The sequence below is a fragment of the Aquarana catesbeiana genome, linkage group LG05 (assembly GCF_042186555.1).
Source record: "Aquarana catesbeiana isolate 2022-GZ linkage group LG05, ASM4218655v1, whole genome shotgun sequence".
Classification (NCBI taxonomy): domain Eukaryota; kingdom Metazoa; phylum Chordata; class Amphibia; order Anura; family Ranidae; genus Aquarana; species Aquarana catesbeiana.
In genome coordinates this window covers 331,525,135-331,542,499 of record NC_133328.1, presented here as the reverse complement: position 1 = coordinate 331,542,499, position 17,365 = coordinate 331,525,135, and the positions used below count along the sequence as shown (strand labels likewise).

Here is a 17,365-nt window from a genome sequence, read left to right as displayed (position 1 = left end):
CATGACCTGGTATAGAGTGGCCGCCCTGCCGCAGTAAATCTATGGTGGGCAGTAGCTAAGCGGTTAAAATAACATTTCAGTTGTGCTTTAAAGTGGTTGTAAAGCTCAGACATGTAATACAAGCAAAGCATATCCCTCTATAGTGTGTACTTGTCTCAATCCAGAGCACTAAGTCTCATTTCTGTCTGCTGCTTCACTCATCTGCTATCATCATGAAGAACTTCTGACAGGTTTTCCTGACACTAAAAGAAAAAATGTGGCAGAAGTGGGAGCTCCAGCTGATTGACACTTGGCTCTGTTTCTGTGTGCTGTGTGGAGGGGTGTGGGTCCCTTCCTTCCAATCAGCTTCAGCTCTCCACCCCCTGTTTTCTGACAGCTCAGACAAGCTTTATACATTCTGGACTTGAACGGATGTAGAGAAGACTGCAGGCAGGTACAATGTAAATAGGAGGATTTGTTTAATCTCTATATTTCACCTGAGGCCAGTCAATTCGCTGGGTATATGTAAGGATTTACAACCACTTTAGGGGTTTTTTCAACTGCTTGCCATTTAACTCTCTATGTGCATTATCACCTTTCTGGAGAATTGAGTTGGATGGTCTGCTTGCCTTTCTTAGACCCTATACGCACACTATTAGATTTTCTGCAGATTTGTGTCTTCAGAGTAGGCAAGTACTGATACTATCACAAATGCTTGGTATCGACACCGATACTGATACTGGTATAGGTGCATCCCTAATTCTAACCATTGCAATCTCTACTAAATATGTTTTATTTTTATGGGTGTAGTCATTGAGAGGTTTTCTATCACTTCCTGCCCTGACAGGAAGTGAGGGAAAATCTCCCCCAATAGAGACACATGAGAGCAAAAATCCTGGCAGAGTTGCTCAATCCAAAGCAAAAAAAGGGTTGCTGGAGTTGGATTTTACATGGACGCATTAGAACATATTTATTAGGCAGTGCATATGATATCCATCAAACACTCTAATTTAAATCACCATTGACTTTTAACGTAAAATTTTATAGTTATTGTTATTGATCAACTATACAATTTTAATATGAATAGGTACACTATTACAAATAATGAGCCATTATGATATAGCATATTAAAAATTTAAAATGTAACATTAACAACTTACAGTTTTGATAAAGTAATATTGAACTTGTGCCTAATCTAAGTTTCATACAACATATGTCAAGGGGCGGCAACATTCACAATAAATATAAATTATGTATATATGGTTTCATTCATAGCCATCAGATATCTGCTGGACAGATATATTGACTGAACATCAAGCAAATAATTGCTCCCATTGAATGATTAATCACACATCCCACTGTAGAGAAGGAAGCAATTATAACTATAAAGTGCAGCTAATGTGACTGGTTTAGAGCATATGAGTTTACCATACTACTAAACGTAATTCCCTTGTGTGAAATATCTAATAAAAATCAATGTGTTGCTAATGAGTGACAAAGATCTCATGCCATTAAGAAATTAAAGTGTACAAGTATAGTAAAGTCCTTATATATACTGTATATTGCATGTGAACTTTGACTAACAGTAAGGGGGAGGGGGGATTTACTAAAACTGCAGCATGCAAAATCTGATGCAGCTCTGCACAGAAACCAATCAGCGTCCAGATTTAATTGTCAAAGCTTAATAGAACAAGTTGAAATTAGAAGCTGATTGACTACCATATACAGCTGTACCAGATTTTGCATGCTTCTGTATTAGTAAATCTCTCCCTTAGCTTGTTAAAGCAGTGTGTGTCCAACCCTCCCCCCCCCCCCCCCAAAAACAAAAAAGTTTTTTTTTTTTTTTTAAATTAATACTGTTTTTACCTTTCTTTTAGCCCTGGTTCACATTGATGTGATTTGGCATGCAATTTGACATGTCAAATCGCATGCCAAATCGGCAGTAATTGTCGGCAATGGCAACATCCGAATCGGTGCGACCCCACATTTGCGACAATGGATTTTGTTGTCGGAAAATTTTATAGCAAGCTCTCAAACTTTGTGTGTCGGAAATTCCGCTGGAAAAATGTGTGATGGAGCCCACACACGGTCGGAATTTCCGACAACAAGGTCCTATCACACATTTTCCGTCGGAAAATCCGACCGTGTGTACAGGGCATAAGTGTTTATCTGGCGCTCCAGATGGAGTAAACCTTAGGGGTATAGTTTGTGGCTGTAATAGCTGGATGGTGATGTATCCTTAGGTGGGTGTTTGAAAAAGAAAGGGGAATTAAAGATTACAAAATGAAGGCAGACATCCTTCAGAGTGTGTTCAGAACTCTGCAAGGCATGTAAGGAAAAAACAGGGAGGGGGAGGCGCCGACCTGAGTGTAGCATTAAAATGATGACTTTAATAGGATAAGATTAAAAACACTTACAAAATGATAGAAGACGCATGCTTTTCAAAGTAAAGTGCAGTCCTGGCATTCCACATGGCTCTGTGGGTCCCACCGCTGTTCCGGATAGCTGGAGGATTGGGCAGCTGACTGGAATGGATCACAGTGTTTCTCCAGGACCAGCAGCAAGGAACCAGGAAGCTCCACACTGACCAGCATGGACCGTGGAACAGGAAGTGATGTCACTGGCATCTGATTGGACCAAGGCAGGGCTGGAATCTTGTCAATCAGGGCTGCAGTGGTTAAGGCTACATGCTCGGCGTTGGCTGCTCTTTCTATTGGCCTGCTGCCCTCTAGAGGAGGATAGTTATATGTACACAATGGAGAGCATGTGGGTGTGGCCGTGGAACTAGAATGACCAGCAGACCATTCAGTAAACTATTTAGGGAAAAAGGGGCAGGTGAAGCAGGGGTTAACAGTCTTGGATTGGCTAAAAAAATTAAACTGATACAGATGGAAATATTTGAAGCATAATTATCTTCTATATGTATAGAGGCCTATTGAAGAGGTTAACAATATATGAAGGGCCTGGCAAGTAAAATAATAAAAAAGGGGGGTTAGTATACATGTAAACATGAAGAGGGGGAGGGGGAACAGGCTGTAGTGTAAAGAATAATAATAATAATAATAATGAACGGTAATGATAAAATTGGTGCTGCGTTCCCCCTAATTGGTATACAAGGGATGTATATGTGTGCGTGTTCCCTCATGATGTGGATACCGAGTGGAGTGCACCTAATGATGGATCATGCAATATGTGTGTGTATATATATATATATATATATATATATATATATATATATATATATATATATATATATATATATATATATATATATATATATATATATATATATGAAAACAATATATTTACTATAGCACCCCCAACCGGTAGAGCAGAGACAGACGCGTTTGTGGCGGGAGAGACAGGGGTAACGGGAAGGGAGGAAGGGGGGACAAACCAGAAATTGGCGTGTGATCTGTTATAACAAGGTGTATGTGTCTAACTCCTCATTGAGTCCCCCTGGCAGGCACTCTCATGCTCTCCATGGTGTGTGTATATATATATATATATATATAATATATATATATATATATAGCTGTCCTCCTCTAGAGGGCAGCAGGCCAATACAAGAAGCAACCAGCTCCGAGCCTGTAGCCTTCACCACTGCAGCTCTGATTGACAAGATTCCAGCCCTGCCTTGGTCCAGTCAGATGCCGGTGACATTACTTCCTGTTCCACGGTCCATGCTGGTCAATGTGGAGCTTCCTGGTTCCTTGCTCCTGGAGAAACACTGTGATCCATCCCAGCTAGCTGCCCAATCCTCCAGCTATCTGGAACAACGGTGGGACCCGCAGAGTCATGTGGAATGCCAGGACTGCACTTTACTTTGATGAGCATACACTCAGGTCGACACTTCCCCCTCCCTGTTTTTTTTCCCCCTTTACATCAAGTGTCCTCAATAGAGTCCCCCTTTATATTAGGTGTCCACAATAAAGTCCCACTTTACATCAGGTGTCCCCAGTAGAGTCCCTCTTTACATCAGGTTTCTCAAGTAGAGTATCTCTCTCTCTCTCTCTCTCTCTCTCTCTCTCTCTCTCTCTCTCTCTATCTATCTATCTATCTATCTATCTATCTATCTATCTATCTATCTATCTATATCTATATCTATATCTATTCAAAAATTAAAACCTAGAAGCACAGGGGACATATCACATTAATAGTAAGTAGTGACCCTGATTTTTTTGTGCTGATTTTTTTCTTTTTACTAAATGTAGGCTGCTTGCCTTGTGTATTACAGTTAAAGTGTTCTTCAATCAACACCTATTTGCTGATGTAGTGGAACTAGACTTTTTTGAACAACAAACGTCACTAAAAATATTATTAGTGTGTGGGATTTCTAATGATTTACACCGCCTGTTAAGCCCCACAAATTGTCCTCCACTGTATTGTGGCTGCTACAGAAAGCTACATCTGTACTTTGCCACTTTATAGAACTGGAACTTATATGCAAACTGTCATTCTTGCCTATAGCGGGAAAAAAAAATAAAAATTCATACATGACTCATAACTACAACAATGTAGTTATTAAATACTAACCTGAGTGACATGCATAGATTATGCATCTCTTCTTTTAAACACTTTCATTGAAATGTGGTCTATTTTAAAGCCAAACTGATGTTTTAATGATGATGATTTCTACAAGAATTACATTCACTGTTTACAACAAGCTCTTAGCTACATAAAAGTCTCAGAGTGAAATGCAGGTATGTCTACCTTTTCAAAGATAGCACAAAGCACAGACATAGCTTGTGTTAAATAAAACACTGCTCATTAGTTACCGTAAACCTTTTTTTTTATTATGATTCTAAACAGTGAAGTCCCAGCTTGACATGTTCATAAATATTCTGTTTCTAGCAGAGATATTAAGAATGTTTAGTCCACATGGGATCTCCCACGCATGCAAAGACATGCACATTATTAGCTTCAATACTTCCTTTTATGTTTGCTGCATTTTTACTTATTTATTTATTTTTAATAATTATAATACATCTTGTTGTTTATTTACAGCTGCTGTCATTCATACTATTTAAATACAAATGTTATTTGTCATTGTCTAAATTTTAATAATTAGGAACTGCACAATTTAATATTCATTTGGTGTGTGTGTAATTACAGAAAACCATTGGTGAATATCAATAAGATGACAAGCGTGTCACCGAAGGAAATACTTTTTATGTGTATTTTGCAACAGTAAGAGTTTTATGGTGAGGAACAAGCACAGTTCAAGCTGGATCCTACAGTTCTACAAGTGTTGGAGTTTTAACTACGGGGCTGTAGGGACAGCATTTCCAATGCTTACAAGGAACTGCTTATCGCTGCTTCTTTGGTTCCTGTTTGATGGAGGTCTTTTAACGCCACTACATTCACAGCAACCACCACAAACTTCAGCATTCAAGCAAAAGGAAAATGTTATTATCACAATGTCGGGCAGGAGAACATTTGCACAGAGAGTTAAGCGTGGATGGGTATGGAATCAATTCTTTGTGCTTGAAGAATATATGGGGTCTGAACCACAATATGTGGGAAAGGTATTGTACCTCTTTTGTTTTTTTAACGTAACTGAGAAATGCAATGTTCCATAGCTATTAGTTATTATTCATTAGTACACTACTAATGAATTACTATCTATCTATCTATCTATCTATCTATCTATCTATCTATCTATCTATCTATCTATCTATCTATCTATCTATCTATCTATCTAACTTATTATTATGTATGTATTTGTCTATTGTTTATTTGTATATCTAAAACATTTTTTTATGTACATGACTTCTATTGTATGTCCAGCGCCCAGTAATCTCTACATATACATATACTCTATACATATACAAGTGTGTACATTTCATAGTTTGTCTGTTTAGGTAAGTTATTACTTTACTGTTGTGTAGCACATTTAACACACTTCTTTAATGGCCACAGATGAACTGGGATCCCCCACCCTGCAGAGCCAGGCACACCAACTTTCCACAGGCACTCAGAGTGAGAGAAACAGTCTGTGACTTTGTTTTTGTTATTTATTGAGGGATAATAACTTGGATATGGATTGAAAATTATGGGGTGCCCACTTGACTTCTGAACAACTTCAGGGGCAAATAGGGACAACTTCTGACAAATAGGGATGGGCCGACAGATCCCTGTTCATTTCTCACCAGAACTTTCAGACATCACGAAAGTACAGACCCGAATAACGAACCCCATTAAACTCAATGGAACCTGAACGTCAAAAATCAAAAGTGCCTATTTTGAAGGCTTATATGTAAGTAATTGGGCATAAAATGGGTATAGGGGTCTGGGTCCTGCCCTGGGGGACACGTATCAATAAAAAAAAAAAAGTTTGTGAAAAACGTCATTTATAAATGAGCAGTGATTTTTATGATTTTTAAAGTGAAAGCATAAAGATGAAAAATTCCTTCCAATATAGTGCCTGGGGGGTTCCCTTAGTCTACCTGTAAAGTGGCAGATCTGTACCATGTCTAGAATCTGCTGCAGCAATAATCTTCCTCTTCTTCAAAGCCTATGAAAGCGCCAGAATCCTCCTCCTCATTCTCCTCCCCTCTCTCCTCCTGTGTGTTCTGTGACATAGGAATAATGGTGTCTGGATAAAGTGGGCCTTGAGAGGAAAGGAAGTCCTCCTCTTCCTCCTGCTGCTTTGCCTCCAGTGCCCTGTCCATAATGCCAAGCAGAGTCTGCTCAAACAGGAACACAACAGGGATTGTGTCACTGATGCATGCACTGTTACTTGGCACCATCCTTGTGGCCTCCTCAAATTATGACAATACAGTGCATGCATCCTTAATGATCAGCCATTGGCATGGGGAAAAAAGCCGAGGTGGCCTGAGCCTGTCGCTGTGCCGTACTGGCACAGGTACTCATTGACAGCCCTCTGCTGCATGTATTGCCGCTGCAGGATCACCAAAGTTGAGTTCCACCTGGTGGGCATGTCACAAATCAGGTGGGTAGGTGGATTTCCCGCTAAATTTCAGCCAACTGAGCACTGGCTGTGCAAGATCGCCTGAAATGGCTACAGACTCTTCTGGACTGCTTTAGTACATCTTGCAACTCTGGGTACATACTTAGGAAATGCTGCACCACCAAATTGAGGACATGTGCCAGGCATGGCACATGTGTCAACTTTCCCTGTCTAAGGTCGGACAGGAGGTTTGAGCCATTATCAGACACCACCATTCCTGGCTCCAGCTGGCATGGTGTGAACCCACCTCTGGGCTTGTCCCTGCAGAGCTGCAAGAATCTCTGCTCCGGTGTGGTTCCTATTCCCTAAACACACCAGCTGAAGCACTGCATGGCACCTTTAAGCCTCACTCTGGGAATAGCCCTTTGAATGCTTAGGGGGTACATGATGTTCATAGGACACTTCTGCAGAGGAGGGCATGGAGGTGGCGGAGGAGGAGGAGGAGGGGGTAGTGCTCACAGGTCTGGAATCATCACCATCACCATCAGCTGTATGGAGACGTGGGGGCACAACATTCAGCAGCACCGAGCCCTGTCTTGCATCCTTTCGAGTTGTTACCCAGTGTGCTATGAACTAAATATATTGTCCCTGCCCATGCTTGCTGGACCATGTGTCAGCAGTAAGGTGGATTTTTTACGGCTGACTGCCTTGCCCAACAATACCAGAACATTCCCTTCCGCATGATGTAGAGAGATATAACGGCCTTACGTGTAAAGTAGTAGCATCTGGGAACCTGCCATTGTAGTACAGCACATTGTGCGAATTCACGAAAGGGGGCAGAATCCACCAGGCTGAAAGGCAGAAGTTGGAGAGCCAACAGCTTTGACAAGCTTGCATTTAGACACTGGGACTGTTTTTTTTTTTTCCACTGCAGCAGATGGGGCAGAGAAATTTGCCGGCTACAGTCCACAGCTGGTGGTGTGCTGCTGACAGATGTGCTGCTAGGACCTGGGACACCCTGTGCTATACCATCATCCCTGTCAGTGGAGGCTGCTGAGAGGTAATGACTCAGTATTGCAGGGGCAGACTAAAGTGGGTAAGGAGGAGGGACAGATTTTTGCCCCTTTTGTGTGGCTTTTAGGTGCTCTTGCCAATGGGCTGAGTGGTTGGACGTTAAATGCCTTGTTAAGCATGTGATGCACAAATGGTTGGTGTTTTTGCCACATTTGATGTGCCTGAGACACAGTTTGGAGATAGCAACAATGCAATCTGCTGCAGATGTGCTGAAAAAGCCCCAGACAGCTGAGCTTTGGGGAGTGATCCGGGAGATAACAGCTGCAGAATATGATGGAATAGCGTGGCTGCTCTCTACTCTTTCTTGATGTTGGCCTCCTTGGTGTTGTGCCGCCTCTCCTCCATCTTCATAATTATCACTGGAGACAACTTGGCAATACGCTGCGGCTTGGGGAACATGAATGCCAATTTGTCTACCAGTGTTCCTCCCTCTCTCTAGGTTTATGTTCCTGTCATCCTCAACCTCAGAACCAACATCTAATTCCAATAATGGCTGGGCATCATTAAGGAGCAAGTGGCTAATGCTATGGCCAAATAACTCAGCTGACTCCTCAATGGCTGATGTTGGGGCTGTGGCAGGAATAGATGTGGACAAGGAGGCAGGTTTATCCACTCTGGAAACTGCAGGTGACTGCACACTTGTCTCTGCTTGCGTGACAGAGGATGACGAGGATGAGGAAGGTTTAGTAAGCCAGTCCAGGACCTCCTCTGCATGCTGTGGCTTGACAGCATGGGCAAACTCAACAGAGGAAATGATGCCCTGCCTGAGGACTGACCACCACGTCCACCTATGCCTGTGGACACATTTGTTGCTGGCCTCCTTACAGTGCAAAGGGAACGTCTGCCTCTCCTTGTTGTCTTCCCAGACATTATTGGGAGGGAGGGGGCGGTGCTTATAAGCAAATGTAAAGAAAAAGTTGAAATCTGTACTTAGATGCACTTTAATTAATGTAAAGAGGTGTTTGGTGCACTTTAATTTGAGTACTCACACTACACAGACACACTCCATGGATACACTATAATATACTGCAATATAATGCGCCAAACGTACAGTAGCGCACACAAAATTATATGCCGTTAAACTGGCAGTAACGCACACAAAACTATATAGCATTAAACTGACAGTAATGCCCACAGAACTATATGGCGTTAAACTGGTAAATGGCGTTAAACTGGCAGTAATGCACACAAAACAATATGGCGTTAAACTGGCAGTAACGCGCACAGAACTATATGACGTTAAACTGGCAGTAATGCACATAAAACTATGGCGTTAAACTAGCAGTAACACACACAGAAGTAAATAGCGTTGAACTGGCAGTAATGCACACAAAACTATATGGCTTTAAAAGGGCAGTAACACACACAGAAGTAAATGGCATTAAACTAGCAGTAGGGATGAGCCGAACACCCCCCAGTTCGCACCAGAACCTGCAAACGGACCGAAAATTTGCACGAACGTTAGAACCCTATTGACCTCTATGGGACTCAAACGTTCAAAATCAAAAGTGCTCATTTTTAAGGCTATTTTGCATGGTATTGTCCTAAAAAGGGTTTGGGGACCCGGGTCCTGCCCCAGGGGACATGTATCAATGCAAAAAAAAGTTTTAAAAACGGCCGTTTTTTCGGGAGCAGTGATTTTAATGATGCTTAAAGTAAAAAAAAGTGAAATATTCTTTTAAATATCGTACCTGGGGGTTGTCTATAGTATGCCTGTAGAGTGGTCCGTGTTTCCCATGCTTAGAACAGTCCCTGCACAAAATGAAATTTTTAAAGGAATAAAAGTCATTTAAAACTGCTTGCGGCTTTAATGTAATGTCGGGTCCTGGCAATATGGATGAAAATCAGTGAGACAAACGGCATGGGTACCCCCTAGTCCATTACCAGGCCCTTTGGGTCTTGTATTGATATTAAGGGGAACCCCACACCCAAAATAAAAAAGGAAAGGTGTGTGGCCCCCAGGCCCTATATACTCTGCACAGCAGTATACAGGCGGTGCAAACAAGACAGGGACTGTAGGTTTGTTGTTAAGTAGAATCTGTTTGTAATTTTGAACTGGTACATTTTTAACGTGTTTAGCTCCAGCCAAAAAATCTATTTTAAGCTTTTTGGAAAACATAGGGAAGGGTTATCACCCCTGTGACATTTGTTTTGCTGTCTGTGCTCCTCTTCAGAAGATTTAACCTCACTTTTTGTCCCAATGACAAATGTTTTTTAAAAATTTTGGGGTTTTTAGTGAAACAAGGATTGGTGATAAAGCATCAGTGTAAAGGAGAAATGTTTTTCCCATATTAACTCTTACAGGAGAGAATTTCCCTTCCTAGGGGTAGATTTCATCTCACTTCCTGTTGTCTCCTTCTGTTTGCAAGTAGGAGTCGTTTGAAGGTTGGATGTTTGAAAGTAGGGGCCTGCCCTATATACTCAGCAGAAATTTGGGCCTTAGGTGTTGTTGTGGCCACAACACTGTAAGCCCTCACCGGGCCCTGCTGTGAAATATTACATCAAGAATTGTAATTACATGCCCCTGTTGAACAGGGGCAGAAAAATTGGGCCTTTGGTGGTGGTAGTGGTGGTGGTGCTGGTGCCACAACACTGTAAGTCCTCACAGTTACTCTTGGTGGGCGCAGAAACGGGCCCTGCTGTGAAATATTAGATCAAGAATTCTAATTACATGTCCCTGTTGAACAGGGGCTGAAAATTTGGGCCTTAGGCACTGGTGCCACAACACTGCAACCCCTCACAGATACTCTAGTTGGAGCGCAAGAACTAGCCCTGCTGCAAAGATTTGCATCAAAAATTGTAATTACATGCCCCTGTTAAACAGGGGCTGAAAAATTGGGCCTTAGGCACTTGTAGCGGCGCCCAGAACCAAAAATGTTCTTACAAGCTATCAGCATGATCATTGAGGAGGAAGAGGATAATTACTCAGCAAAACAGGATAGTCACTCAGCATAGGCAGTCTTGGAAGGGATCTGACATTTCAAAAAAATTATTCGGTTACATCAGCATCAGGTGCTTGGTAGCTGGTGGTGTTTCAAGACTGATTCATTTTTATGAAGGCCAGTCGATCGACTGAGTTGGTGGACAGACACACCCTGTGATTGGTTACAAAGCCTTCAGCGGCACTGAATGTGCATCCCGAAAGAAGGCTGGATGCAGGACAGGTCAGTAGCTCAATTGCATACTGTGCAAGCTCTGGCCAGTGATCCCTCCTCAAGACCCAGTAACCCAGAGTATTTTCGGTGGGAAAGGTGTCCAAGTTAGATCTTGCCCCTAGGTATTCCTGCACCATGTAAAACAGATGCTGGCGATGGTTGCTGGAACCGATCATACCTTGGGGCTGCAGACTAAAAAATTGTCTGAACGCATCGGTCAGACGGCCACCTTCTCCACCGCTCCTTCTTTGACTGACCAAAGCCTCAGCAACACGTTATCCAGAAACAGGAGTTTGTCACCTTCCAGTCTCTCGGAACGCATTGCACAGACCTTTCAGCAAGGCCTCCCGAAGATGTTTCATCCTCTGCTCCCTTTGCGACGGCAAGATAAGGTCCGCAACCTTACCCTTGTAACATGGATCAAGGAGGGTTGCCAGCCAGTATTGTTCCTTCTCCTCGATACCACGAATACGAGGATCCTTCCGCAGGCTTTGCAGGATCAGGGAGGCCATGCAGCATAGGTTTGCTGAGGCATTCGGTCCGGAGTCCTCTGGGTCACTAAGGACGACATGATCCGCAGCCACCTCCTCCCAGCCACGTACAAGTCCATGTGTTTCTTGGGACTGTAAATGATCCCTTAAAGACTGCTGCTGATGCTGAGTGCCAGGCTCCACCTCCATACTGACACAATCCTCCTCCTCCTTCTCCTCCTCCTCATCCTCTTCCTGTGTGATCGGCGGGCATGCAGGAACACTGTCTGGATAAAAGGGGCCTTGAGAGCTAAGGAAGTCCTCCTCTTTCTGCCTCTGTTCTGCCTCAAGCCCATGTCCATTATTCCATGCAGCGTGTGCTCCAACAGGTGGACAAGGGGGACAGAGTCATTGATGCATGCACTGTCACTGCTCACCATCCTCGTGGCCTCCTCAAATGGTGACAGGGCAGTGCATGCATCCCTGATCATGGCCCACTGGCGTGGGCAAAAAAACAAGCTCCCCTGACCCTGTCCTGGTGCCATAGTCGCACAGGTACTCATTGATGGCCCTCTGCTGCGTGTGCAGCTGCTGCAGCAAGGCCAACGTTGAGTTCCACGTGGTGGGCATGTCACAGATTAGGCAGTTCTTGGGCAGGTTAAATTCATTTTGGAGGTCTGCCAGCCGAGCACTGGCATTATATGACCGGCAGAAATGCACACAGACTTTCCTGGCCTGCCTCAGGACATCCTGTAAGCCTGGGTACCTGCCCAAGGACCGCTGCACCACCAAGTTAAGGAGGTGAGCCAAACAGGGCACATGGGTCATTTGTCCCTGTCAGAGGGCAGAGAGGAGGTTGGTGGCATTGTCACAAACTACCATTTCTGCCTTAAGTTGGTGTGGCGTCAACCACCTCCTGAACCTGCCCCTGCAGAGCTGACAGAACCTCTGCCCCAGTGTGGCTCCTGTCCCCCAAGCACACCAGCTCAAGCACCGCATGGCATCTTTTGGCCTGCGTACTTGCGTAGCCCCTTGAATGCCTACAGAGCACCGCTGGTTCTGAGGACAAAGCACAGGAAGAGGCCATGGAGGAAGAAGAAGAGGAGGGAGTGGAGGAGAGAGGTGTGTCAGAATCACTAGTAGTGGCGGCGTGGTGGCAGAACAACCTCCAACACTACTGCACCTTGTCCTGCATCCTTCCCAGCTGCCCCAGTCCCCCAATGCGCCTTGATACTTAGGTAATGTCCCTGTCCATGCCTGCTGGACCATGAGTCAGTGGTAATATGCACCTTATTGCTGACCGCCCTGTCCAGCGAGGGCTAGACATTGCCTTCCACATGCCAGTAGAAAGCCAGAAACGCCTTTCTTGAGAAAAAATGGCATTTGGGAACCTGCCACTGAGGAACCGCACATTCCACAAACTCACGGAAGGGGGCAGAGTCTACCAACTGAAAAGGTAGCAGTTAAAGTGCTAGCAATTTTGCCAAGCTAGCATTCAACCGCTGGGCATGTGGATGGCTGGGAGCGAACTTCTTTTTGCGGTGCAGCAGCGGGGGCAGGGAAATTTGCCAGGTAAAATCTGACGTCGGTGTACCGATAGCAGATTGCCCGCAAGTACTTGGCTGTGACACACCTAATTCTACACCTTCATTGCTCTCAGTGCAGGTCTCAGAGAGGACTGAAGGTATTAGTGGGGGTCATCACTGGAGCAAACCTGGCAGTATGCTGCAGCAGGGGGAACATGACTGCCAGATTGCTGTCCTTCTTGGGCACCCCCTCTGTCCGTGCTCACGTTACTGCCTTCATCTAGCTCAGTATCATCATCAGAGCCTTCTAAACGCTGGGCATCCTCCTGGAGCATGTACCCAACACTGTGGTCAAATAGTTCGAGGGAATCCCCAGGAGGACATGGTGGGGCTAGGGAAGGTCACTGATGCCATTGAGCTGAGGGAAGAGGCCGCGTTGGCAGCTGCTTTGCCAGACAATGTACCCTGAGCATGGGTGAGAGAGGATGAGGAGGATGATGACGGCTTGGTCATCCACTCGACCAAGTCTTTTGCATGTTGCGGCTCAACATGGCCAGCTGCTGAAAAAAAGGCCAAGCGTGTCCCATGGCCACGTGCTGATGAGGATGCACCGTGTCCACGACCAGCACTGTTGCCTCTAGACACAGAGCCTGCTTGCCCTCTTTTATTGGCTTGTGACTGTCTGCCTCTCCTTGTTGGCCTTCCAGACATACTAATGGCCTTCAGTGAGATGTAGCTGCACCAAGCTGGGATATATATAATAAAAGACGTGGACCGATGCTTGATGCAAAAAAGTGTCTTTTACTGAAGATATTTCAATTAATACATGCAAGCCACTGTACAGTTCCGAGCGCACATCGCTCTTCGTCAGGCTATTCTGGCTGTGTGTGAAAAGCCAAAACACAGATTTCCTCTTATCCACACCCAGTCAGCCGCACACTTGTGTATCAACTTACTTACTAAAAAACAGATAAACAACCACCTATTAAGGTAATTAACCCTTATTGTTTCAACAAAACAAGTGAAAAAAATCCTAACCTTCAAAATACATTCTACTATATACATTAGTCATACTACTATACATTCCTCTCTCATCTTCCATCAAAACGATATTATGTGGCAAATAAGCTCTTTTCATTATGCATCTCGTACAATATATTATCATATTAGTAATGACATTCTTGGTCGTAACTCAGATCTCATCAAGGATTCCAGCTAGTATTCTTTTATTTCACATTCCCAACAGGAATTCCTTCCAAGCGATCTACGGGAGTATAATACATATAAAGCATGACTATGATCCCCATATGTCAATTGTCATATCCTATACAAATAAATACAAATCATAGTCCTTATTCATACCATCGGGATGCAAGGACTGTAATTTATTGATCCACCAGACCTCACGTTTCCTAAGTTTTAAAATCCTGTCCCCCCCTCTTTTATCACGGGGAATATCTTCCAATATCATAAATCTTAAGTCAATGTCCCTGTGTCCCATCTCGGCAAAATGACGCGACACAGGGAGACCTGACTGGGGATGTCGGATAGTACTACGATGCTGTGCAATACGATCTTTTAATCTCCTGGGTCGTCTCACCTACGTAAATCAAATTACAGGGGCATATAAGAATGTAAATAACATAAGATGATTGGCATGTATAGAAACCATTTATTGTTATCCTGGTCTTTGTTACAGGATGATCAAAATGATTACCTTCATCAGATTGCATTGAACGCAACCAAGACAAGGGTAACAGCCCTTCTTTTTCCTACCGAGAAAAGTAACCCTTCTCTCCTCCTGATTTTCCGGTATGAATTCAGATCGCACCAGAAAATCACGCAGGGTTTTATTGCGCCGATAAGCCTTCATGGGAATCTGTTGGAATTCATCTATCTGTGGGTATGATCGTCTTAGAATCGTCCAATGCTTTCTTAATACATTAAATATTTTATCACTATAGCTATTGAATTGGAAGACAAATGGGATCCTGGGTCTGTCAGGATGATGTTTTTTATTATGTTGACAATTATCAGATGGTTGTAGAATTCTATTTAGTTCCCGTCTGATCAGGCCCTCTGGATAACCCCGCTCTTTAAACTTGCAGCACATCTCATCCAATCTCTGATCTCTTATTGTAATGTCACTCACAATATGTGTAACTCTCTAAGCAATTGGCTTCTGACAATAGACCCAAACACATGAGGGGGATGGTAACTATCATACCTAAGTAACTGATTCCTATCCGTGGGCTTAGTGTATATATCCGTTTCAATCAATCCCTGCTTGACATAAACCCGTGTATCTAGAAAGGGGACGGAGTCCCCACCAATATGTATCTGAAACTGGATGTTAGATGAAAAACTATTAATGGTTTCATTAAAGGCTTCAAGAGATTCAATGTTGCTGCGCCATATAGCAAAAACGTCATCTATGTACCGCCACCAGGTGGCGCAATGTTCCGGAAAACTTTCATTAGTAAAAAACATCATCCTGACAGACCCAGGATCCCATTTGTCTTCCAATTCAATAGCTATAGTGATAAAATATTTAATGTATTAAGAAAGCATTGGACGATTCTAAGACGATCATACCCACAGATAGATGAATTCCAACAGATTCCCATGAAGGCTTATCGGCGCAATAAAACCCTGCGTGATTTTCTGGTGCGATCTGAATTCATACCGGAAAATCAGGAGGAGAGAAGGGTTACTTTTCTCGGTAGGAAAAAGAAGGGCTGTTACCCTTGTCTTGGTTGCGTTCAATGCAATCTGATGCTCAAAGGTAATCATTTTGATCATCCTGTAACAAAGACCAGGATAACAATAAATGGTTTCTATACATGCCAATCATCTTATGTTATTTACATTCTTATATGCCCCTGTAATTTGATTTACGTAGGTGAGATGACCCAGAGGATAAAAGATCGTATTGCACAGCATCGTAGTACTATCCGACATCCCCAGTCGGGTCTCCCTGTGTCGCGTCATTTTGCCGAGATGGGACACAGGGACACTGACTTAAGATTTATGATATTGGAAGATATTCCCCGTGATAAAAGAGGGGGGGACAGGATTTTAAAACTTAGGAAACGTGAGGTCTGGTGGATCAATAAATTACAGTCCTTGCATCCCGATGGTATGAATAAGGACTATGATTTGTATTTATTTGTATAGGATATGACAATTGACATATGGGGATCATAGTCATGCTTTATATGTATTATACTCCCGTAGATCGCTTGGAAGGAATTCCTGTTGGGAATGTGAAATAAAAGAATACTAGCTGGAATCCTTGATGAGATCTGAGTTACGACCAAGAATGTCATTACTAATATGATAATATATTGTACGAGATGCATAATGAAAAGAGCTTATTTGCCACATAATATCGTTTTGATGGAAGATGAGAGAGGAATGTATAGTAGTATGACTAATGTATATAGTAGAATGTATTTTGAAGGTTAGGATTTTTTTCACTTGTTTTGTTGAAACAATAAGGGTTAATTACCTTAATAGGTGGTTGTTTATCTGTTTTTTAGTAAGTAAGTTGATACACATGTGTGCGGCTGACTGGGTGTGGATAAGAGGAAATCTGTGTTTTGGCTTTTCACACACAGCCAGAATAGCCTGACGAAGAGCGATGTGCGCTCGGAACTGTACAGTGGCTTGCATGTATTAATTGAAATATCTTCAGTAAAAGACACTTTTTTGCATCAATCATCGGTCCACGTCTTTTTTCTATCCATTATGGTGGAAGGTTGGGAGTCCACCTTGACGGTGTTTTGATCGAACAGGATTTAAGAAAAGAGGGTAACCCACCTGAAGTTCATATATATATATATATATATATATATATATATATATATATATATATATATATATATATATATATATATATATATATATATATATATATATATATATATATATATAATATACCACCAAACACCACCAACCTTCTATAGGTAGCTTTAGCTGAACACTGTGCAGAGGTCGCACTACACTAATGTGTAAACAATGTAGCTGCCTGCGGTAGTGATAGGATCAGGAAAATACCACCAACCTTCTACAGGTAGCTTTAGCTGAACACTGTGCAGAAGTCGCACTACACTAACTTGTAGCTTTAGCTGAACACTGTGCAGAGGTCGCACTACACTAACTTGGAGCTTTAGCTGAACACTGTGCAGAGGTCGCACTACACTAACTTGTAGCTTTAGCTGAACACTGTGCAGAGGATGCACTACA

General features: G+C 43.0%; 1 protein-coding gene across 12 annotated transcripts in view; it reads left to right on the top strand.

Annotated features, from left to right (window-relative positions):
- Window positions 1-17,365, top strand: part of CDH12 (cadherin 12) — a 1,995,427-nt gene that overhangs the window by 1,253,654 nt on the left and 724,408 nt on the right. For 11 of the 12 annotated variants that reach the window (XM_073630873.1, XM_073630871.1, XM_073630869.1 and 8 more), the window contains one exon: window positions 5,095-5,507. In XM_073630873.1, the coding sequence (XP_073486974.1) occupies window positions 5,181-5,507 (327 nt within the window). In that variant the 5' untranslated portion in view covers window positions 5,095-5,180. Of the gene's footprint in view, window positions 1-5,090; window positions 5,508-17,365 lie in introns of all 12 variants that reach the window. The other variant, XM_073630866.1, reaches the window with a different exon arrangement.